The 25108-nt window shown below is 47.3% G+C and overlaps 1 protein-coding gene across 1 annotated transcript in view; it reads right to left on the bottom strand.

The window, feature by feature from the left end:
* The window catches only part of LOC139404945 (protein PALS2-like), a 40973-nt gene that overhangs the window by 3829 nt on the left and 12036 nt on the right, over window positions 1-25108 (bottom strand). Inside the window, exons 3-9 of the mRNA XM_071147491.1 lie at window positions 24509-24627; window positions 18379-18531; window positions 10199-10345; window positions 9685-9912; window positions 4675-4806; window positions 1429-1525; window positions 874-945 (exon numbers count right to left, since the gene is read on the bottom strand). Of these exons, the coding sequence (XP_071003592.1) occupies window positions 874-945; window positions 1429-1525; window positions 4675-4806; window positions 9685-9912; window positions 10199-10345; window positions 18379-18531; window positions 24509-24625 (946 nt within the window). The 5' untranslated portion in view covers window positions 24626-24627. The remainder of the gene's footprint in view (window positions 1-873; window positions 946-1428; window positions 1526-4674; window positions 4807-9684; window positions 9913-10198; window positions 10346-18378; window positions 18532-24508; window positions 24628-25108) is intronic.

The following is a 25108-nucleotide window of genomic DNA, read 5'->3' as shown; positions in this document are numbered from 1 at the left end:
GTATAACAACGCCCACTACTGTTATCAGTATAACAACGCCCACTACTGTTATCAGTATAACAACCCCCACTACTGTTATCAGTATAACAACCCCCACTACTGTTATCAGTATAACACCACCCACTACTGTTATCAGTATAACACCACCCACTACTGTTATCAGTATAACAACCCCCACTACTGTTATCAGTATAACACCCACAGGGTGAACTGAAGCCCGTTAGAGCAGAATCAGAGAGGTCTAACGGCTGGAACAGAGAGGTCTAACGGCTGGAACAGAGAGGTCTAACGGCTGGATCAGAGAGGTCTAACGGCTGGATCAGAGAGGTCTAACGGCTGGATCAGAGAGGTCTAACGGCTGGATCAGAGAGGTCTAACGGCTGGATCAGAGAGGTCTAACGGCTGGATCAGAGAGGTCTAACGGCTGGATCAGAGAGGTCTAACGGCTGGAACAGAGGTCTAACGGCTGGATCAGAGAGGTCTAACGGCTGGATCAGAGAGGTCTAACGGCTGGATCAGAGAGGTCTAACGGCTGGATCAGAGAGGTCTAACGGCTGGAACAGAGGTCTAACGGCTGGATCAGAGAGGTCTAACGGCTGGATCAGAGAGGTCTAACGGCTGGATCAGAGAGGTCTAACGGCTGGATCAGAGAGGTCTAACGGCTGGATCAGAGAGGTCTAACGGCTGGATCAGAGAGGTCTAACGGCTGGATCAGAGAGGTCTAACGTCTGGATCAGAGAGGTCTAATGGCTGGAACAGAGAGGTCTAACGGCTGGATCAGAGAGGTCTAACGGCTGGATCAGAGAGGTCTAACAGCTGGATCAGAGAGGTCTAACAGCTGGATCAGAGAGGTCTAATGGCTGCTGAACTCACCTGCATTCTTGGACATCAGGTACATCATCTTCTTCTTCTTCTTCTTTCCTGTTAGTGTCCCACAGAGAACACCTGGGAGGAACAAAACACATTAAAAGTTCACTGAACCACAAGAGGGCACCAGAGTAAACATATTTCCTAAGTACGTCTGAGTTGTGGACACAAGTAGAGGGGAAATAGTGGGGGGGGGGGGTTATTTATTAGAGTGTGGATTCAGCCTATACTTTCATGGCAGTTTGCTGCCAAATGTGATAATTTGAGAAATAAACTGTCATGGGTATAGAGGCTGTGTGTATATAGTATACTACTTTTCACTATATAGGGTAAAGGGATCCATTTTGGACACAAACAGGTGGGAAGAAGGTATGATTTTGGGGTAGATGTCAGTACTTTGTTGAGTATAAAGATGTGTGTTACAATTCCATTTCACCTTAGTTGAACCAGGCAGTATTCTGAGTTATATAGGCGGGTGTAAAGAAGTCTAACTACGTAATAATAATTACATTTTAAGCACTTTTCAAAACACCCAATGTCACTTTACAGTCAGAAATGTACCTGATCCATTCCATTCTCTCCTCACAAAGGCCTTCCTCTTCTCCTCTAAGAACTGACTGGGGATCAGTCCTGTGGCTCCTCCCACAATGTTGACTGCCTGAGGGACAGGATGTGAGGTCAGAGACATGCTACTTCCTGTTTCTCTTGCTCTAATCTTAAGGATCAGTTATTGTTTTGTAAATTAAAGTCAGAAATGGAATCCTAGCCCCTATTCCATTAGGGTGGTCAGGGCCGGGGAGTTAGGACAGCTGAAAGCAATATGATTAAATGTAGTGATGCACCGATATTACATTTTTGGCCGATATCCGATATCTTCCTTGCCAAAAAAAAACAATACCAACCCCCCCCAAATTTTTTTTTGTCCTTTTAAACATTCTAGTAGTTAAATAGTTAACACACACACATGGATGCAGCGGTCTAAGGCACTGCATCTCAGTGCAAGAGGCATCACTACAGTCCCTGGTTTGAATCCAGGCTGTATCACATCCAGCCGTGATTGGGAGTCCCATAGGGTGGCACACAATTGACCCAGCGTTGTCCGGGTTTGGCCGGGGTAGGCTGTCATTGTAAATAAGAATTTGTTCTTAACTGATTTCCCCAGTTAAATAAAAGGTTATACACACACCACACTGACCAAAAAGTTATTTTGTTGGCATTTACACATGTCCCCATGACCAGTAAAACATATTCATTTCACTTACTTGCTGTGCTGTTTCGTGGTTAATTTGTCCAGTCGTTTCATTCTCAACCAGGATTTCTATGGAACGCAGTTTGGGTCTTTGCGTGTCAAATAAGCTTGTTGACCAATCAGGATATGACTGCACGTCACATAATAATCTAACTCGTTCATTCATTTTTTTAAACGTAATTATTACACTATCACTTGTATTTCATGTGTCACAACGATTCATCGATACGTATGCCAGTATGCTATGATGCTGGTAGAGTTGCTAGCTAGCTCATAGATGCAAACAATGTTCTTCCCCAAAAACACATCATCTGTTTCAGTAGCTATAGTTACCAGGCTAACTATATAGCTAGGTGTCATCATCTAAAATAACCCTAATTTATAAGACAGTTCTTATTTGATTAATGGTGGTTGGACCCATCTATGTGAAGCTAGACACAATAAGGATTAGCCAAAATAGTGGACTTTGCGGTTAGCCTTCAAAATAAAAGCATGCCATTGACAGTGATGCAAATGAATACAAATAGTATAATTATGGCAGTTTAATAGATCATGCTAAACGAGGTTGGAATGTTATATAAAATCAACAAAAGACAATGTTAATTTGACAAAAGCTTTTGAAATTACACTGGATGTATTAAACTTTAGAATTGCATTGTGGGCATACTTATTTCACTGTACAGCCTTACCTATGGATGGTGGATCAATGACATGGGGTATCAGTCTACTCAGTGACGCCCAGAGAACATTAGCGTTGTAGCTCTCATTGCGGGACTCTGAAACAACTGTGAATTGAACCACATGTATTGTCAACCTATACTGTGTGGATGTTTTGGAGTCTGATAACTGAGGAGGACATTGGGAAAAAATATATTGGGTATTGAGTAGACCGATACCCCATTTCATTGATCCCCAATCCTTAGGTAAAGCTGTACAGTGCAATATGAATGTCAACACACACAATAGGCTGACTGTGGAGATGATTTCACACAGTCACAGTCCCGCGATAAGAGCTACAACGCTAATATTTGCGTAAACTCTTCACAGTTGTGTTCTGTGGGTGTCACCGAGTAGACTGAGACCCCATTTCATTGCTCCACATTCCAATCTTGTTTAACATTATCTAGTCTAAATATGGCATGATTCCACCAATTGTAACCTTCTGCATCACTTTCAAAGAAGTACTTTTATTTTGAAGGCAAACCGCAAATTCCTCTATTGTGCCTAATCCTTATTGCTGCTAGCTTCACAACAAATAACCCGGTCCCGTTGAGACTCACTAGCCAGATGAAGCTAGCTGGCTGCTTATGATATAGCTATAGTCGCTGGCTAGCTATTTATCTTCATGAACTGAAGTTCAATTTCAATAGGGGAACAACAAGAGACTGCCTATCTAATACTTACTCACAATGATTCCTAAATCATCGCTAAGAATAGTGAAAATGACGGCAGGTTCTACTGGTCATTGTTTTCAGGCTGGTTGTACTGGTGCTAGCTAGGTACCAAGCTAAAGCTAGCTACCCCAGAAGTTGCGGTTGAACAAATGATGCTTTATTCCCAACGCGGTATTGTAAACACATCGTTCGTGGCCAGTGTTTGCAGATTTCTTGTACAGCTTTGACAGTGCTACTGATAGTAGTGGTGGTGCTTGGCTTGTAAACTCAGAACCTTGTACAGCTTTGACAGTGCTACTGATAGTAGTGGTGGTGCTTGGCTTGTAAACTCAGAACCTTGTACAGCTTTGACAGTGCTACTGGTAGTAGTGGTGGTGCTTGGCTTGTAAACTCAGAACACACAACATTCTCCAATAGAACGGTATTATTCTACATGGCAAATTAAAAGCTTATTTAATTAATCAAATAGTGTTATTGTGGAAGTGTTATTTGACGTGTATCTTATTTGACACGAAAAGACCCAAACGGTGTTCCATAGCATGTGGTGAAGCCATTACTATGTAACTCCGGTAGGGCAACATCTGAACAACAGCACACTTGGTAGTGTGTACCGGTGCTCAACCAGTCGGCGAAAGCCAACATCATCCACGACAGAGAACGGTTGATGGTCAAGGGCAATGAATCCCATTATCTTGCCACTAATGGATTTCACCTTTGAGTTGTCTCTCTGAAATGTTCTTACTCTTTCAAATGACTGCTGGACTTGTTGACTGCTCCATCCACACAGAAGACATTGTGGGCTAGGTTAGGAATGCTGTGTTGCACGTGTAGCGCTACATTTTACGTGGCGTTGGCATTTTTAGCTAATATCGGCTGATTCCGATTTATCGTGCATCACTAATTAAAATTTCCACCTAGCCAATCAGAAGGCAAGATGGAGCACAGACCTATTACCATATTGCTTACACTGCATCTCTCCATCCAGTTGTTTCAGATCAAGTGCCTAGGGGTGGATGTGGGAAAGTAATTCAACCCTGAGTCTAAGAGAACGTTCCTCTGAAAGTAGTAGCAGAGCCATATAGTTGAGCAGTAAGGCATGAGGACCTGTGGATTATGGATGAATAACACACAGCTAAGGGCTGTTCTGTGGTCAGCAGTACCTACCTGCCACCAGTTAGGGTCCTCTCTGTTGACAATGTGCAAAACATCTCCTTTAGAGAAGGCCAGGCCAGCCTCCTTACAGGGGATCAGGTTGTCTGTGGCTGGGCTGTAGTTAAAGTGGGGTTTCAGGTGCACCTAGAAAACAAGGTCTGTGTTACCATAGTTACAGCTTCAGGTAGAAAAAAGGAAATAGGAGGGGTGTTTAACAACAACATCTTCAGATGGTGATTTACAAACAGCCCAATGCTCTACAGTCTGTACTGTGAGAACCTACAGAGAGAAACAAACAATCTACAAGACTGCATCTCTCCAGGAACAGGGTTGGAGAGCCCTGTCCTACGGGACTGTATCTCTCCAGGAACAGGGTTGGAGAGCCCTGTCCTACGGGACTGTATCTCTCCAGGAACAGGGTTGGAGAGCCCTGTCCTACGGGACTGTATCTCTCCAGGAACAGGGTTGGAGAGCCCTGTCCTACGGGACTGTATCTCTCCAGGAACAGGGTTGGAGAGCCCTGCCCTACGGGACTGTATCTCTCCAGGAACAGGGTTGGAGAGCCCTGTCCTACGGGACTGTATCTCTCCAGGAACAGGGTTGGAGAGCCCTGTCCTACGGGACTGTATCTCTCCAGGAACAGGGTTGGAGAGCCCTGTCCTACGGGACTGTATCTCTCCAGGAACAGGGTTGGAGAGCCCTGCCCTACGGGACTGTATCTCTCCAGAAACAGGGTTGGAGAGCCCTGCCCTACGGGACTGTATCTCTCCAGGAACAGGGTTGGAGAGCCCTGTCCTACGGGACTGTATCTCTCCAGGAACAGGGTTGGAGAGCCCTGCCCTACGGGACTGTATCTCTCCAGGAACAGGGTTGGAGAGCCCTGCCCTACGGGACTGTATCTCTCCAGGAACAGGGTTGGAGAGCCCTGCCCTACGGGACTGTATCTCTCCAGGAACAGGGTTGGAGAGCCCTGTCCTACGGGACTGTATCTCTCCAGGAACAGGGTTGGAGAGCCCTGTCCTACGGGACTGTATCTCTCCAGGAACAGGGTTGGAGAGCCCTGCCCTACGGGACTGTATCTCTCCAGGAACAGGGTTGGAGAGCCCTGTCCTACGGGACTGTATCTCTCCAGGAACAGGGTTGGAGAGCCCTGTCCCAGATAGGCTTTCTTTCTCTTTCATACACTCTCTCCCTCCTCCTCCTCCTCCTCCTCCTCTCCTCTCTCCCTCCTCCTCCTCCTCTCCTCTCCTCTCTCCCTCCTCCTCCTCCTCTCCTCTCTCCCTCCTCCTCTCCTCTCTCCCTCCTCCCTCTCTCCCTCCCTCTCCTCAGTGCCCCAGTTATCCCATGAAGTGTATTAATAGGACCAGTGTGTCCCAGGCAGGGTAACAGTTCCAGCTGCGTGCCCTGTCATTCTGGGTTAGGACCAGGTCAACCCCGTCTCCCCCTCAACCACCCTGACAGGTTCAAAAACACAGTGATGGAAAGTCATAGATAACTTCATAGAAAATGACTCAAGTAAGTCACCCAGTAAAATTCTACTTGAGTCAAAGTGTTTGGTTGTAAATATGTATCAAAATGAAATGTAATTGCTAAAATATACTTAAAGTATCAAAATGTAAAAGTATAAATCATTTCAAATGATTTGTTACTATAGAAAAGCAGACAGCACCAGGTTCTTGTTCTGTAAATGTACGGCTAGCCAGGGGCACACTCCAACACTCAGACATCCTTTACAAATTAAGCATTTGTGATGAGCAAGTCTGCCAGATCAGAGGCAGTTGGGAAGTGTGTGAATTGGACCATTTCCTGTCCTGCTAAGCATTTGTGATGAGCAAGTCTGCCAGATCAGAGGCAGTTGGGAAGTGTGTGAATGGGACCATTTCCTGTCCTGCTAAGCATTTGTGATGAGCAAGTCTGCCAGATCAGAGGCAGTTGGGAAGTGTGTGAATGGGACCATTTCCTGTCCTGCTAAGCATTTGTGATGAGCAAGTCTGCCAGATCAGAGGCAGTTGGGAAGTGTGTGAATGGGACCATTTCCTGTCCTGCTAAGCATTTGTGATGAGCAAGTCTGCCCGATCAGAGGCAGTTGGGAAGTGTGTGAATTGGACCTTTTTCCTGCTAAGCATTTGAAATGTAACAAGTACTTTCTGGGTGTCAGGGGAAATGTTTGGAGTAAAAAGTACATATTTTCTTTAAGAATGCAGTGAAGTTAAAGTTGTCAAAAACATCAATAGTAAAGTACAGATTCCCCCCAAAACATAATCTACACTGCTAAAGCAAAAATCAAATACGACCAAGAGACAACTGCAGTGTATGTACTGTACACACTTCCTCTGACCTGTACAGCCCAGGTGCAGAAACAGGTTCTCAATAGGAGATAGGGGCATGGTCCTTCTAATATCTAACAGTATCATTATTACAGCCCCTCTGACCTAGTGGGGAACCAGCCATCCTCCTAATATTTAACAGTATCATTATTACAGCCTCTCTGACCTAGTGGGGAACCAGACGTCCTCCTAATATCTAACAGTATCATTATTACAGCCTCTCTGACCTAGTGGGGAACCAGACGTCCTCCTAATATCTAACAGTATCATTATTACAGCCTCTCTGACCTAGTGGGGAACCAGCCCTCCTCCTAATATCTAACAGTATCATTATTACAGCCTCTCTGACCTAGTGGGGAACCAGCCCTCCTCCTAATATCTAACAGTATCATTATTACAGCCCCTCTGACCTAGTGGGGAACCAGCCGTCCTCCTAATATCTAACAGTATCATTATTACAGCCTCTCTGACCTAGTGGGGAACCAGACGTCCTCCTAATATCTAACAGTATCATTATTACAGCCTCTCTGACCTAGTGGGGAACCAGCCGTCCTCCTAATATCTAACAGTATCATTATTACAGCCTCTCTGACCTAGTGGGGAACCAGCCGTCCTCCTAATATCTAACAGTATCATTATTACAGCCCCTCTGACCTAGTGGGGAACCAGCCATCCTCCTAATATTTAACAGTATCATTATTACAGCCTCTCTGACCTAGTGGGGAACCAGCCCTCCTCCTAATATCTAACAGTATCATTATTACAGCCCCTCTGACCTAGTGGGGAACCAGCCGTCCTCCTAATATCTAACAGTATCATTATTACAGCCCTCTGACCTAGTGGGGAACCAGACGTCCTCCTAATATCTAACAGTATCATTATTACAGCCTCTCTGACCTAGTGGGGAACCAGTCCTCCTCCTAATATCTAACAGTATCATTATTACAGCCCCTCTGACCTAGTGGGGAACCAGTCCTCCTCCTAATATCTAACAGTATCATTATTACAGCCCTCTGACCTAGTGGGGAACCAGACGTCCTCCTAATATCTAACAGTATAATTTTACAGCCCCTCTGACCTAGTGGGGAACCAGCCGTCCTCCTAATATCTAACAGTATCATTATTACAGCCTCTCTGACCTAGTGGGGAACCAGTCCTCCTCCTAATATCTAACAGTATCATTATTACAGCCCCTCTGACCTAGTGGGGAACCAGTCCTCCTCCTAATATCTAACAGTATCATTATTACAGCCTCTCTGACCTAGTGGGGAACCAGTCCTCCTCCTAATATCTAACAGTATCATTATTACAGCCCCTCTGACCTAGTGGGGAACCAGTCCTCCTCCTAATATCTAACAGTATCATTATTACAGCCCCTCTGACCTAGTGGGGAACCAGCCGTCCTCCTAATATCTAACAGTATCATTATTACAGCCCCTCTGACCTAGTGGGGAACCAGCCCTCCTCCTAATATCTAACAGTATCATTATTACAGCCCCTCTGACCTAGTGGGGAACCAGCCCTCCTCCTGAAGAGCTCATTCTAATATCTAACAGTATCATTATTACAGCCCCTCTGACCTAGTGGGGAACCAGACGTCCTCCTAATATCTAACAGTATCATTATTACAGCCTCTCTGACCAAGTGGGGAACCAGCCGTCCTCCTAATATCTAACAGTATCATTATTACAGCCTCTCTGACCTAGTGGGGAACCAGACGTCCTCCTAATATCTAACAGTATCATTATTACAGCCTCTCTGACCTAGTGGGGAACCAGCCCTCCTCCTAATATCTAACAGTATCATTATTACAGCCTCTCTGACCTAGTGGGGAACCAGCCCTCCTCCTAATATCTAACAGTATCATTATTACAGCCTCTCTGACCTAGTGGGGAACCAGCCTTCCTCCTAATATCTAACAGTATCATTATTACAGCCTCTCTGACCTAGTGGGGAACCAGCCCTCCTCCTAATATCTAACAGTATCATTATTACAGCCCCTCTGACCTAGTGGGGAACCAGCCGTCCTCCTAATATCTAACAGTATCATTATTACAGCCTCTCTGACCTAGTGGGGAACCAGACGTCCTCCTAATATCTAACAGTATCATTATTACAGCCTCTCTGACCTAGTGGGGAACCAGCCGTCCTCCTAATATCTAACAGTATCATTATTACAGCCTCTCTGACCTAGTGGGGAACCAGCCCTCCTCCTAATATCTAACAGTATCATTATTACAGCCTCTCTGACCTAGTGGGGAACCAGCCCTCCTCCTAATATCTAACAGTATCATTTTACAGCCTCTCTGACCAAGTGGGGAACCAGCCGTCCTCCTAATATCTAACAGTATCATTATTACAGCCCCTCTGACCTAGTGGGGAACCAGCCCTCTTCCTGAAGAGTTACTTGTTGGGGCAGGCTTTTGGTCCAGCCCTGCTTTAACACATCTGACTCTACTAATCGGCTGAATCACCTCAATGAACTGAATCGGGTGTGTTGCTGCAAAAACTCTACATTCCCAATGTCCCTCCAAGAGGAGGATGATTAGCCACCCATGTTGTTGTCATTAGGATGTGAATGGAAGCTAACTGAAACTGAGGGACCTACCTGAAATCTGGCCAACAAGAAACATTTTTGTTTTCTGTTGTAAAACATTTTGCTACGGTTCACTAATAAATATGACCCTGTTCTCACCTGTGGGGGTGCTGGAGTGTCGCGGTAGCTGGGCAGGATCTTGAGGGTGACACCCCCCTGGCAGTCCCTCAGCAGCTCCAGCAGCTCCTTGGGATCGCTGCCCACCTCGCGCCCGTTCACCTCCCTGATCACGTCGCCCGCGTGCAGCATGCCCTGCCGGTCGATCATACTGCCGTGCAGGATCCTGGCGATCACCAGCTCCCCGCGTTCCACCCTGAACGTCACACCCTGAGGAGGAGAAGAGGAAGAGAGGGGGATTGAGAGAATGGAGAGAGAGGTTAATGCATGAGAAGGGATTTAAATATTCCATGTACCTAACCTGCTAACTACAAACTATGAACAGTCACCCAGATCTTGCAGATTGATTGGTAATGTCTGAGACGACGTCCTAAATGGTACCCTGTTCCCTACATAGTGCACCACTATTGACCGGAGCCCGGCTATTGGTCCCTGGTCAAAAGTAGTGCACTATATAAGGAATAGGGTGCCATTTGTGACTCAGTCATTAACTCACCAGTGGTTCGCCAGCCTTCTTCTGAATGCCAATTATCCTGACAGCGTCGGCGGGCATGAGGGGGCCGGTCGCCATGGCATTACTGTTCACCTCCGACGGCATCTCATAACATTTAGCTGCCACCTTGTCATGGGCCTCAATCAAAGACTGGAGAGAGAGAGAGAGAGACAGAGAGACAGTTAGCTGCGACCTTGTCATGGGCCTCAATCAAAGACTGGAGAGAGAGAGAGAGAGAGACAGTTAGCTGCCACCTTGTCATGGGCCTCAATTAGAGACTGGAGAGAGAGAGAGACAGTTAGCTGCCACCTTGTCATGGGCCTCAATCAGAGACTGGAGAGAGAGAGAGACAGTTAGCTGCCACCTTGTCATGGGCCTTGATCAGAGACTGGAAAAGAAGAGAGAGACTGGAAAAGAGAGAGACTGGAAAAGAGAGAGACTGGAAAAGAGAGAGACTGGAAAAGAGAGAGACTGGAAAGGAGAGAGACTGGAAAGGAGAGAGACTGGAAAGGAGAGAGACTGGAAAGGAGAGAGACTGGAAAGGAGAGAGACTGGAAAAGAGCTGCCATTTTGTCATGGGCCTCGATCAGAGACTGGAGGAGAGAGGGAGAGACATGATTATTGAAGAGTGATTGTATTATTCCAGTAGAACACTAAGCCAATGAGAAAAAAACATCACCACACAGAAAGGAAACAGTGTAAAACAGTTGGATTCGTAACCTCACTCCCCAGCTGAACACGTCCCCACTCACGCTATAAAAAAATGAAAACAATGGCTCACATTTCTATAGAGCCGTTCTGCTAAGACATTGTCAAGTGTGTGGTCATGTTTGTTTGTGAGGCAGAGGATCCCTGGTTGCAGCCCGGTAAGGGACAAGGACAGGGAAGGACGTGACACTGTTAATCAAGTACAAACCTGTCTCCACACCCTCCTCCTCCACACATCACACAGTCCTGTCTCGACACCCTCCTCCTCAACACATCACACAGAGCCGTCTCCACACCCTCCTCCTTCACATATCACACAGACCTGTCTCGACACCCTCCTCCTCAACACATCACACAGAGCTGTCTCCACACCCTCCTCCTCAACACATCACACAGAGCTGTCTCCACACCCTCCTCCTCCACATATCACACAGACCTGTCTCCACACCCTCCTCCTCCACATATCACACTGACCTGTCTCCACACCCTCCTCCTCCACATATCACACAGACCTGTCTCCACACCCTCCTCCTCCACATATCACACAGACCTGTCTCCACACCCTCCTCCTCAACATATCACACAGACCTGTCTCCACACCCTCCTCCTCAACACATCACACAGAGCTGTCTCCACACCCTCCTCCTCCACATATCACACAGACCTGTCTCCACACCCTCCTCCTCAACACATCACACAGACCTGTCTCCACACCCTCCTCCTCCACATATCACACAGAGCTGTCTCCACACCCTCCTCCTCCACATATCACACAGACCTGTCTCCACACCCTCCTCCTCCACATATCACACAGACCTGTCTCCACACCCTCCTCCTCCACATATCACACAGACCTGTCTCCACACCCTCCTCCTCCACATATCACACAGACCTGTCTCCACACCCTCCTCCTCAACATATCACACAGACCTGTCTCCACACCCTCCTCCTCAACACATCACACAGACCTGTCTCCACACCCTCCTCCTCCACATATCACACAGAGCTGTCTCCACACCCTCCTCCTCCACATATCACACAGACCTGTCTCCACACCCTCCTCCTCAACACATCACACAGACCTGTCTCCACACCCTCCTCCTCCACATATCACACAGACCTGTCTCCACACCCTCCTCCTCCACACATCACACAGACCTGTCTCCACACCCTCCTCCTCCACATATCACACAGACCTGTCTCCACACCCTCCTCCTCCACATATCACACAGAGCGGTCTCCACACCCTCCTCCTCCACATATCACACAGACCTGTCTCCACACCCTCCTCCTCCACATATCACACAGACCTGTCTCCACACCCTCCTCCTCCACATATCACACACACCTGTCTCCACACCCTCCTCCTCCACATATCACACAGACCTGTCTCGACACCCTCCTCATCAACACATCACACAGAGCTGTCTCCACACCCTCCTCCTCAACACATCACACAGAGCTGTCTCCACACCCTCCTCCTCCACATATCACACAGACCTGTCTCCACACCCTCCTCCTCCACATATCACACAGACCTGTCTCCACACCCTCCTCCTCCACATATCACACAGACCTGTCTCCACACCCTCCTCCTCCACATATCACACAGACCTGTCTCCACACCCTCCTCCTCCACATATCACACAGACCTGTCTCCACACCCTCCTCCTCCACATATCACACAGTCCTGTCTCCACACCCTCCTCCTCCACATATCACACAGACCTGTCTCCACACCCTCCTCCTCCACATATCACACAGAGCCGTCTCCACACCCTCCTCCTCAACATATCACACAGAGCCGTCTCCACACCCTCCTCCTCAACACATCACACAGACCTGTCTCCACACCCACCTCCTCAAAATATCACACAGAGCTGTCTCCACACCCTCCTCCTCAACACATCACACAGAGCTGTCTCCACACCCTCCTCCTCCACATATCACACAGTCCTGTCTCCACACCCTCCTCCTCCACATATCACACAGTCCTGTCTCCACACCCTCCTCCTCCACATATCACACAGACCTGTCTCCACACCCTCCTCCTCCACATATCACACAGAGCCGTCTCCACACCCTCCTCCTCAACATATCACACAGAGCCGTCTCCACACCCTCCTCCTCAACACATCACACAGACCTGTCTCCACACCCACCTCCTCAAAATATCACACAGAGCTGTCTCCACACCCTCCTCCTCAACACATCACACAGACCTGTCTCCACACCCACCTCCTCAAAATATCACACAGAGCCGTCTCCACACCCTCCTCCTCAACACATCACACAGACCTGTCTCCACACCCTCCTCCTCAACACATCACACAGACCTGTCTCCACACCCTCCTCCTCCACACATCACACAGACCTGTCTCCACACCCTCCTCCTCAACACATCACACAGACCTGTCTCCACACCCTCCTCCTCAACACATCACACAGACCTGTCTCCACACCCTCCTCCTCCACATATCACACAGACCTGTCTCCACACCCTCCTCCTCCACATATCACACAGACCCGTCTCCACACCCTCCTCCTCAACACATCACACAGACCTGTCTCCACACCCTCCTCCTCAACACATCACACAGACCTGTCTCCACACCCTCCTCCTCCACATATCACACAGACCCGTCTCCACACCCTCCTCAACATATCACACAGAGCCGTCTCCACACCCTCCTCCTCAACATATCACACAGAGCCGTCTCCACACCCTCCTCCTCAACACATCACACAGACCTGTCTCCACACCCTCCTCCTCAACACATCACACAGACCCGTCTCCACACCCTCCTCCTCAACATATCACACAGAGCCGTCTCCACACCCTCCTCCTCAACATATCACACAGAGCCGTCTCCACACCCTCCTCCTCAACAACACTATTTCATCATGTCGTAGTCAAGCAGCAACACTCATTGATTTACTACCAACTGACAAGAGAGAAACACACAACCTACTGGGTAACTGTCCCTCCAGTGTATATGAACCAATCACAGCTCTTCTTCACAAGTAGACTACACTTCTTCACAACCAGTGCATGTTTAAGACCAAAAGTAGCATGCAGGAAATACAATCATGAATCAGTCCCAAAGGAAGGAAAGGAGGAACAAGACTGTTAAGTTCTCACCTGCAGAGCAGCCATATCAAAGGATGAATATCTGACACACACACACACACACACACACACACACACACACACAGAGAGACACAGATAAAAACAGACAGAGAAAGACAAAGACAGAAAGAAACAGAGAGAGACAGAGAAAGACAGAGAGAAAAACAGAGACAGAAAGACAGAGAGACAGAGAGAGACCGAGAGAGACAGAAATACAGAGAGAGACAGAGACCGAGAGAGCAGCAACATGCATCAGTACAGATCTGGTTCACACATGATAGAACTCCCTAACCCAGAAATGTGTGTCTACCTCCCCCACTTGACCCCTCCACTCCCATTGGACCAGGGACATAGCCCCCCTCAGGCCGCAGTTTCTCATTGGTCCAGACAGAATAGGCATTTTTGTTTTTTATCTCTAGGAGGGGCAAGTAGCAGAGGCAGAGAGAGAGAGTCAAAGACATATTATTATAACCAATTGATACCAGGGTCTCATTTACAATGGTGCCCTGAGGACAACAATTTCTTCATAATAATAATAATAATATAAATTAACACAACGGCTTCCAACACCACAAAAACAATGATTCAATCCAAACAGTTGCAGTTCTCCTTAAACACATTCAGTATTACAGCTCTAACTGCCATAGAGGCACCAGAGAGTCACAGCTCTAACTGCCGTAGAGGCACCAGAGAGTCACAGCTCTAACTGCCATAGAGGCACCAGAGAGTCACAGCTCTAACTGCCATAGAGGCACCAGAGAGTCACAGCTCTAACTGCCGTAGAGGCACCAGAGAGTCACAGCTCTAACTGCCAGAGGCACCAGAGAGGCACAGCTCTAACTGTCGTAGAGGCACCAGAGTCACAGCTGTAACTGCCGTAGAGGCACCAGAGAGTCACAGCTCTAACTGCCGTAGAGGCACCAGAGAGTCACAGCTCTAACTGCCAGAGGCACCAGAGAGTCACAGCTCTAACTGCCGTAGAGGCACCAGAGAGTCACAGCTCTAACTGCCGTAGAGGCACCAGAGAGTCACAGCTCTAGCTGCCGTAGAGGCACCAGAGAGTCACAGCTCTAACTGCCATAGAGGCACCAGAGAGTCACAGCTCTAACTGCCGTAGAGGCATCAGAGAGTCAATATGTATGACGTTCTGAAGGCTTTTCTAAATCGGTACGTACTAGTGGAACCTCGAGGGTTCACCATCCCTGTGAACGGGTTTTAACAGTGACGTGAGGAGCATCAGAAGCTTGTATAGTAGAGCTTTGTCAACAGAAAGAGAGTAATGAAGTGATGTACAGGACTTTAAGGAGGAGCAGCCAACCTTCTGATACAGGATGCAGTGATGCATATTAAAACTGTCACCTGTGATAAAGTGAAGGACGCCACGGTAGACTGACGACATCCAATGGTTTAAGATTAGTGGCTGCTACACTCCCATGAATGGTGTCACCTGTGATAAAGTGAAGGACGCCACGGTAGACTGACGACATCCAATGGTTTAAGATTAGTGGCTGCTACACTCCCATGAATGGTGTCACCTGTGATAAAGTGAAGGACGCCACGGTAGACTGACGACATCCAATGGTTTAAGATTAGTGGCTGCTACACTCCCATGAATGGTGTCACCTGTGATAAAGTGAAGGACGCCACGGTAGACTGACGACATCCAATGGTTTTAGATTAGTGGCTGCTACACTCCCATGAATGGTGTCACCTGTGATAAAGTGAAGGACGCCACGGTAGACTGACGACATCCAATGGTTTCAGATTAGTGGCTGCTACACTCCCATGAATGGTGTCACCGTAGTCAAGAACTAGCAGGAGGAGTTGACTGTACAATCTCCTTCCTGCTGTTTAGGGAGAGGCATAATCTATTTATATAAAAAGAAGACTACTTTAAAATCTCACCTTCTTTTGGTATTTGTTTCATTAGTCCAGTGACATACAGAACCATGTGATGGTAAATGCATCATACAGGGATGAGTTATGTATTTTGAAAGTTACATATCTTGAAAACCTTTTGGGACGATGTCAACAATGGACTAATGAAACAGATACTAAAATATAGTTTCGTGGTGGAATTTTTCCTTTAAAACTAGCTCATCCGGGTCAAATTATTATCAATCCAAAAGCCCAGATATTTATTAGGCAGGAACCTGCTCAATGAAAGAACCATCCAATGCATAAATGTGTAAACCATCTCAAGTATTTCTACGAGAATTACAAAACATCATACATTTAGTTTGTAACGCATGAAGTACCAATTTTAAAAATCAACAAGGACTTTCTGCTAGGTGACAAAATCAGACTGCAGTCTGGTCAGCCGTAAGGCCATTAGCGTACATAACAGTGTCATCTGCATACAGATGAATGTTACAGGTTTTTGCAGATAGACCGTATATAAATAGCAAAGAGGACAGGTCCCAAAATAGACCCCTACAGGACACCTTTAGTAATATCGAGGTAACTTGACACCATCAGAAAGCCCACATTGTGTCCTGCCTGACTGATCGATACTGTACACAAAAGTATGTGGACACCCCTTCAAATGAGTGGATACAGCTATTTCAGCCACACCCGTTGCTGACAGGTCTATAGAATCGAGCACACCGCCATGCAATCTCCATAGACAAACATTGGCAGTAGAATGGCCTTACTGAAGAGCTCAGTTACTTTAAACGTGGCACCGTCATAGGAAGTCAGTTCGTCAAATGTCTGCTCTGCCGGAGCTGCCCCCCGGTCAACTTGTAAATGCTGTTATTGTGAAGTGGAAACGTCTAGGAGCAACAACGTCTCAGCCGCGAAGTGGTAGGCCACAAGCTCACAGAACGAGACCGCCGAGTGCTGAAGCGTGTAAAGACCGCCTGTCCTCGGTTGGGGCGGCAGGGTAGCCTAGTGGTTAGAGCGTTGGACTAGTAACCGGAAGGTTGCAAGTTCAAATCCCTGAGCTGACAAGGTACAAATCTAACCCATTGTTCCTAGGCCGTCATTGAAAATAAGATTTTTTTTCTTAACCGGCTTGCCTAGTTAAATAAAGGAAACACTCACTACTGAGTTCCAAACTGCCTCTGGAAGCAACGTCAGCACAAGAACTGTTCGTCGGGAGCTTCATGAAATGGGTTGCCATGGCCGCACACAAGCCTGATATCACCATGCGCAATGCCAAGCGTCGGCTGGAGTGGTGTAAAGCTCACCGCCATTAGACTCTGGAGCAGTGAACAATCACTCTCTTAAAAGATGAATCACGTTTCACCATCTGGCAGTCTGACAGACGAATCTGGATTTGGCGGATGCCAGGAGAACACTACCTGTCCCAATGCATAGCGACAACTGTAAAGTTTGGTGGAGGAGGAATAATGGTCTGGGGCTGTTTTTTATGGTTCGGGCCCCTTAGTTCCATTGAAGGGAAAACTTAACGCTACAGCATACAATGACATTCTAGACAATTCTGTGTTTCCAACTTTGTGGCAACAGTTTGGGGGAAGGCCCTTTCCTGTTTCAGCATGACAATGCCCCTGTGCACAAAGCGAGGTCCACGCAGAAATCGTTTGTCAAGATCTGTGTGGAAGAACATGACTGGCCTGCACAGAGCCCTGACCTCAACCCCATATAACACCTTTGGGTTGAATTGGAACCCCGACTGCGAGCCAGGCCTAATCACCCAACATCAGTGCTGACATCACTAATGGTCTTGTGGCTGAATAGAAGCAAATCCCTGCAGTAATGTTCCAACATCTAGTGGAAAGAATTCCCAGAAGAGTGAAGGCTGATATAGCAGCAAAGGGGAACCAAATCCATATTAATGCCTGTGATTTTGGAATGAGATGTTCGACGAGCACGTGTCCACATACTTTTGACCATGTAGTGTAGTTCCAACCAGAGAGAGAGAGATGATTATTATTATAATAATAATGTTAAATCTCCAAAGAAAACTTTGGCAACATGTACATTGTTACATAATGACAATAAAGCAAATAGAAATTAATTGAATCTTGAGAGAGAGGCAGAGACAGCGAGGCAGAGAGACAGAGACAGCGAGGCAGAGACAGCGAGGCAGAGAGACAGAGACAGCGAGGCAGAGAGACAGAGACAGCGAGGCAGAGAGACAGAGACAGCGAGGCAGAGACAGCGAGGCAGAGAGACAGAGACAGCGAGGCAGAGAGACAGAGACAGCGAGGCAGAGAGACAGAGACAGCGAGGCAGAGACAGCGAGGCAGAGAGACAGAGACTTCAGGAGTAATATGGTGATTGTTGCTGTAAACAGCTCTGACAGGACAGTCATTCTCTAATCTACTTTCAGGCTAGCTCTAACAACTCAACGGTACTGTGTGAGTGTGTGTGTGGGTACCTTGAAGTGTGGTTCCTGGAGGATGTTGGTTAGTTCCTCAGCGGAGGCGTCTCTACTACTCAGTCCTGTGAGGGAGTCTAGGATCTCTGAGACCAGCTGCTGGTTGTTGTCTCTCACAGCCTCCAGCTTCACATCCGCCAGCCTCTCATGGGCCTGCAGAGACACACATTAATACACACAGTATTTAGTTCAGGTTTTAACTATCCCAACGCCCAGGACCAAGAGGCATGGAGAGACAACGTTTAGTTATTCTGCCCCCGGCCTCTGGAACAGCCTGCCAGAGAACCTGAGGGGGACCAATAGGCTGCCAGAGAACCTGAGGGGGACCAATAGGCTGCCAGAGAACCTGAGGGGGACCAAGAGGCATGGAGAGACAACGTTTAGTTATTCTGCCCCCGGAACAGCCTGCCAGAGAACCTGAGGGGGGCTGAAACTGTGGACATATTTAAAAGAGATCTTAAAACAGCTTTTAAGTTGAGATTTTCCTTGGGGTGCTTTTTAGTCATTCAGTTATTGTTGTTTTTTCATTTGTTGTGTAGTAAATATTAAATATTTCAGGTTTTATTTGTTTTTTTCCTATGAAGCACATTGTGTTGCATTCCATGCTGTAGAAATAAAGCCTTATTTAATTTATGCGTGCCCTGGTCAGTTTTTTCCCTGTGAAAAGTGAACCTAGTGTAAAATGTCCACCAGATGTCAGCATGTCACAACAAACAAACACACTATTCCTTATGGCCTTTCTCTTGCATTTCAAAGACGGTACAAAAAACAAAACAAAAATTAAACACGTTGTTTTTCTTTGTGTTTAGTGAGTCCTCCGGATCAGAGACAGTAGGGATGACCAGGGATGATCTCTGTTTAGTGAGTCCTCCAGATCAGAGGCAGTAGGGATGACCAGGGATGATCTCTGTTTAGTGAGTCCTCCAGATCAGAGGCAGTAGGGATGACCAGGGATGTTCTCTGTTTAGTGAGTCCTCCAGATCAGAGGCAGTAGGGATGACCAGGGATGATCTCTGTTTAGTGAGTCCTCCAGATCAGAGGCAGTAGGGATGACCAGGGATGATCTCTGTTTAGTGAGTCCTCCAGATCAGAGGCAGTAGGGATGACCAGGGATGTTCTCTGTTTAGTGAGTCCCCCAGATCAGAGGCAGTAGGATGACCAGGGATGATCTCTGTTTAGTGAGTCCTCCAGATCAGAGGCAGTAGGGATGACCAGGAATGTTCTCTATTTAGTGAGTCCTCCAGATCAGAGGCAGTAGGGATGACCAGGGATGTTCTCTGTTTAGTGAGTCCTCCAGATCAGAGGCAGTAGGATGACCAGGGATGATCTCTGTTTAGTGAGTCCTCCAGATCAGAGGCAGTAGGGATGACCAGGGATGATCTCTGTTTAGTGAGTCCTCCAGATCAGAGGCAGTAGGGATGACCAGGGATGTTCTCTGTTTAGTGAGTCCCCCAGATCAGAGGCAGTAGGATGACCAGGGATGATCTCTGTTTAGTGAGTCCTCCAGATCAGAGGCAGTAGGGATGACCAGGAATGTTCTCTATTTAGTGAGTCCTCCAGATCAGAGGCAGTAGGGATGACCAGGGATGTTCTCTGTTTAGTGAGTCCTCCAGATCAGAGGCAGTAGGATGACCAGGGATGATCTCTGTTTAGTGAGTCCTCCAGATCAGAGGCAGTAGGGATGACCAGGGATGTTCTCTGTTTAGTGAGTCCTCCAGATCAGAGGCAGTAGGATGACCAGGGATGATCTCTGTTTAGTGAGTCCTCCAGATCAGAGGCAGTAGGGATGACCAGGGATGATCTCTGTTTAGTGAGTCCTCCAGATCAGAGGCAGTAGGATGACCAGGGATGATCTCTGTTTAGTGAGTCCTCCAGATCAGAGGCAGTAGGATGACCAGGGATGATCTCTGTTTAGTGAGTCCTCCAGATCAGAGGCAGTAGGGATGACCAGGGATGTTCTCTGTTTAGTGAGTCCTCCAGATCAGAGGCAGTAGGATGACCAGGGATGATCTCTGTTTAGTGAGTCCTCCAGATCAGAGGCAGTAGGGATGACCAGGGATGTTCTCTGTTTAGTGAGTCCTCCAGATCAGAGGCAGTAGGATGACCAGGGATGATCTCTGTTTAGTGAGTCCTCCAGATCAGAGGCAGTAGGGATGACCAGGGATGATCTCTGTTTAGTGAGTCCTCCAGATCAGAGGCAGTAGGGATGACCAGGGATGATCTCTGTTTAGTGAGTCCTCCAGATCAGAGGCAGTAGGATGACCAGGGATGATCTCTGTTTAGTGAGTCCTCCAGATCAGAGGCAGTAGGATGACCAGGGATGTTCTCTGTTTAGTGAGTCCTCCAGATCAGAGGCAGTAGGGATGACCGGGGATGTTCTCTGTTTAGTGAGTCCTCCAGATCAGAGGCAGTAGGATGACCAGGGATGTTCTCTGTTTAGTGAGTCCTCCAGATCAGAGGCAGTAGGATGACCAGGGATGTTCTCTGTTTAGTGACTCCGTCAGATCAGAGGCAGTAGGATGACCAGTAGGGATGACCAGGGAAGTTCTCTGTTTAGTGAGTCCTCCAGATCAGAGGCAGTAGGATGACCAGGGATGTTCTCTGTTTAGTGAGTCCCCCAGATCAGAGGCAGTAGGGATGACCAGGGATGTTCTCTGTTTAGTGAGTCTGCCAGATCAGAGGCAGTAGGGATGACCAGGGATGTTCTCTGTTTAGTGAGTCCTCCAGATTAGAGGCAGTAGGGATGACCAGGGATGTTCTCTGTTTAGTGAGTCTGCCAGATCAGAGGCAGTAGGGATGACCAGGGATGTTCTCTGTTTAGTGAGTCCTTCAGATCAGAGGCAGTAGGGATGACCAGGGATGTTCTCTGTTTAGTGAGTCCTCCAGATCAGAGGCAGTAGGATGACCAGGGATGTTCTCTGTTTAGTGAGTCCTCCAGATCAGAGGCAGTAGGATGACCAGGGATGTTCTCTGTTTAGTGACTCCGTCAGATCAGAGGCAGTAGGATGACCAGTAGGGATGACCAGGGATGTTCTCTGTTTAGTGAGTCCTCCAGATCAGAGGCAGTAGGATGACCAGGGATGTTCTCTGTTTAGTGACTCCGTCAGATCAGAGGCAGTAGGATGACCAGTAGGGATGACCAGGGATGTTCTCTGTTTAGTGAGTCCTCCAGATCAGAGGCAGTAGGATGACCAGGGATGTTCTCTGTTTAGTGAGTCCCCCAGATCAGAGGCAGTAGGATGACCAGGGATGTTCTCTGTTTAGTGACTCCGTCAGATCAGAGGCAGTAGGATGACCAGTAGGGATGACCAGGGATGTTCTCTGTTTAGTGAGTCCTCCAGATCAGAGGCAGTAGGATGACCAGGGATGTTCTCTGTTTAGTGAGTCCTCCAGATCAGAGGCAGTAGGATGACCAGGGATGTTCTCTGTTTAGTGACTCCGTCAGATCAGAGGCAGTAGGATGACCAGTAGGGATGACCAGGGATGTTCTCTGTTTAGTGAGTCCTCCAGATCAGAGGCAGTAGGATGACCAGGGATGTTCTCTGTTTAGTGAGTCCTCCAGATCAGAGGCAGTAGGATGACCAGGGATGTTCTCTGTTTAGTGAGTCCTCCAGATCAGAGGCAGTAGGATGACCAGGGATGTTCTCTGTTTAGTGAGTCCTCCAGATCAGAGGCAGTAGGATGACCAGGGATGTTCTCTGTTTAGTGAGTCCTCCAGATCAGAGGCAGTAGGGATGACCAGGGATGTTCTCTGTTTAGTGAGTCCTCCAGATCAGAGGCAGTAGGGATGACCAGGGATGTTCTCTGTTTAGTGAGTCCTCCAGATCAGAGGCAGTAGGGATGACCAGGGATGTTCTCTGTTTAGTGAGTCCTCCAGATCAGAGACAGTAGGATGACCAGGGATGTTCTCTGTTTAGTGAGTCCTCCAGATCAGAGGCAGTAGGATGACCAGGGATGTTCTCTGTTTAGTGAGTCCTCCAGATCAGAGGCAGTAGGGATGACCAGGGATGTTCTCTGTTTAGTGAGTCCTCCAGATCAGAGACAGTAGGGATGACCAGGGATGTTCTCTGTTTAGTGACTCCGTCAGATCAGAGGCAGTAGGATGACCAGTAGGGATGACCAGGGATGTTCTCTGTTTAGTGAGTCCTCCAGATCAGAGGCAGTAGGGATGACCAGGGATGTTCTCTTTTTAGTGAGTCCTCCAGATCAGAGGCAGTAGGGATGACCAGGGATGTTCTCTGTTTAGTGAGTCCCCCAGATCAGAGGCAGTAGGGATGACCAGGGATGTTCTCTGTTTAGTGAGTCCTCCAGATCAGAGGCAGTAGGGATGACCAGGGATGTTCTCTGTTTAGTGAGTCCTCCAGATCAGAGGCAGTAGGGATGACCAGGGATGTTCTCTGTTTAGTGACTCCGTCAGATCAGAGGCAGTAGGATGACCAGTAGGGATGACCAGGGATGTTCTCTGTTTAGTGAGTCCTCCAGATCAGAGGCAGTAGGGATGACCAGGAATGTTCTCATGATAAGTGTGTCAATTAGACAATTTTCCTGTCCTGCTAAGCATTCAAAACATAATGAGTACTTTTGGGTGTCATGGAAAACGTATGGAGTAATAAGTACATTTTTTTTAGGAATGTAGTGAAGTAAAATTGGTCAAAAATATGATTACTTTAGTACAGATTCACCCCCAAAAAACTTTAGTAAAAATACTTTAAAAGTACTAAAATACTTTACACCACTACAAAAGTGAAACAAATAGAATCAAATACGACCAAGGGGACAACTGCACAGTGTACTGTCCACACTCCCTCTCATCCATACAGCCCAGGTTCAGAAACAGGTTTTAAAGTAAAGGACAGACACCCACAAAAACTGCTTCAATTGTAAAGTATTTATACTTAAGTACTTTAACACCACTGCGGTTTATAAATGAGGCATTAGGCCCCTGGCCTCTACAGACTCTGTGACATGGCTGGCCCTCTGAAACACGTTGTAGATGACATTTCACTGCAGTGTTAAACATAGATGTGCAGCTGTTAACCCCATGCACCCGGCAGTAACCACAGAGACTTAGGCTGGGGTTACTTACACAAAGCCACTTTAACGCAATTCTAGTTGCAGTTGCAAGTGACGTAATCTCAAGCAACTGTGCGGTTACATGAAGCAACTCACATGTGATTAAAATTGCACGCAACAGCCAATCAAATTGAAGCGGATGGTTTGAGAATTCTAAACTCAACCCATGTCATCTGCTGCATTACGTCGTGGTTTCACTAATGTGTTCACCCAACGGTTTGGTTATAGTGACAGCAAGGACACCGTAGAAATGCAGCCTGTACAATTTAGCTAGTTAGCCTAAAGGACATCGCAAACACCAACACAGCTAGCTAGCCAAAATTACACGGCAAACACCAACACAGCTAGCTAGCCAAAATTACATGGCAAACACCAACACAGCTAGCTAGCCAAAATTACATGGCAAACACCAACACAGCTAGCTAGCCAAAATTACACGGCAAACACCAACACCTAGCTAGTTAACAACGAACTAACCAAGCTAGCACAGTTCATGGTGGACAATTTCAGTTGAAACTGGTCAAGGAGAGGTTTGGCTTCTCTTTGAAATTACATGTATTGACTGCTAAACCATGTACAAATAACTTGTATACAACTCCTGTTGTGTTAGTCTCTGTTCTGTCAACCCTGATTGCGGGTTGTTCTGCGCAGCACGAACAGCTGTGTTGACATGACAACTGGGTCGGAATTCCGAACCTTCAAATGGATCATGTGACAAAAGTGTTTGTTTTGATTGGCTGTTGCTTGCAACTAGTTGCACAAAGTTTGAACTGGATTCAACCAAGTTGCAGATGAGAAGCTTATTGGTTGCAGGGGGGGGGTTTCCCCAAGCAACCAACAAACAACTCGGTTGCAAGCAACTAAAATTGCTGGCCAGTTGCGCCGTGTACTGGCAGACTGGCTGGCTAATTGGCCATACCATACATTCAAAACACTCGTGGCCAAAACGTTCCAGACTGCTGTTGTTTGACTCATGGCCGTTATTGGCACAGTCCGTTCTGACAAGATGGAGGAGACTCTTCTTTCTTAACTGATGATATGATGGAGTGTATGTTACCTTGGCGAGGGAGCGGACTATGGGGCTCTCTATGATTCCCTTGAGGAAGAGGAGGTCGATGTCTTTGGCCCCCGTGGTGGGAGGCAGTTCTCTCAGGTTATCCAGCACCTGCTGCATGGCTGGAGGACAAACACAAAATGTTTAAAAAAAGAAAAATACTATTTTTATATCCACAAAATCAATAGTTCTATGCAGACATGCAATCAGAAGGCCACGTAATGTCAGCCTATGTATATGGCAGAGACTCCCAAACATCAGCACCACAAGTCAGCACTGATAACCTAGACTGTTGTCGTGACACGGCGGCCTGGTATTTCAGAAGGTCTGCTCCACAAAGGTCTCCTCCCCCCTCTGGCCTTCCCCCACAACAACACCTGGCATATTTGGTACATAAGAACACACATCAACATCAAACCAGGATGTTCTGACTAGAGAATGTTTGTAAATGTGCACTGATGGTGAGACTTCCTGTCTGACCTAGTTAGCTACCAGGAAGACCAGGCGGTCATGTCTAGCTACAGTGCAATCAGAAAGTATTCACAACCATTCACTTCGTCCACGTTGTTACGTTACAGACTTATTCTAAAATTGATTACATAT

Source organism: Oncorhynchus clarkii, unplaced genomic scaffold (genome assembly GCF_045791955.1).
Source record: "Oncorhynchus clarkii lewisi isolate Uvic-CL-2024 unplaced genomic scaffold, UVic_Ocla_1.0 unplaced_contig_10532_pilon_pilon, whole genome shotgun sequence".
Classification (NCBI taxonomy): domain Eukaryota; kingdom Metazoa; phylum Chordata; class Actinopteri; order Salmoniformes; family Salmonidae; genus Oncorhynchus; species Oncorhynchus clarkii.
Note: the sequence above shows the minus strand (reverse complement) of the source record. Positions and strands in the feature narration are given on the sequence as shown.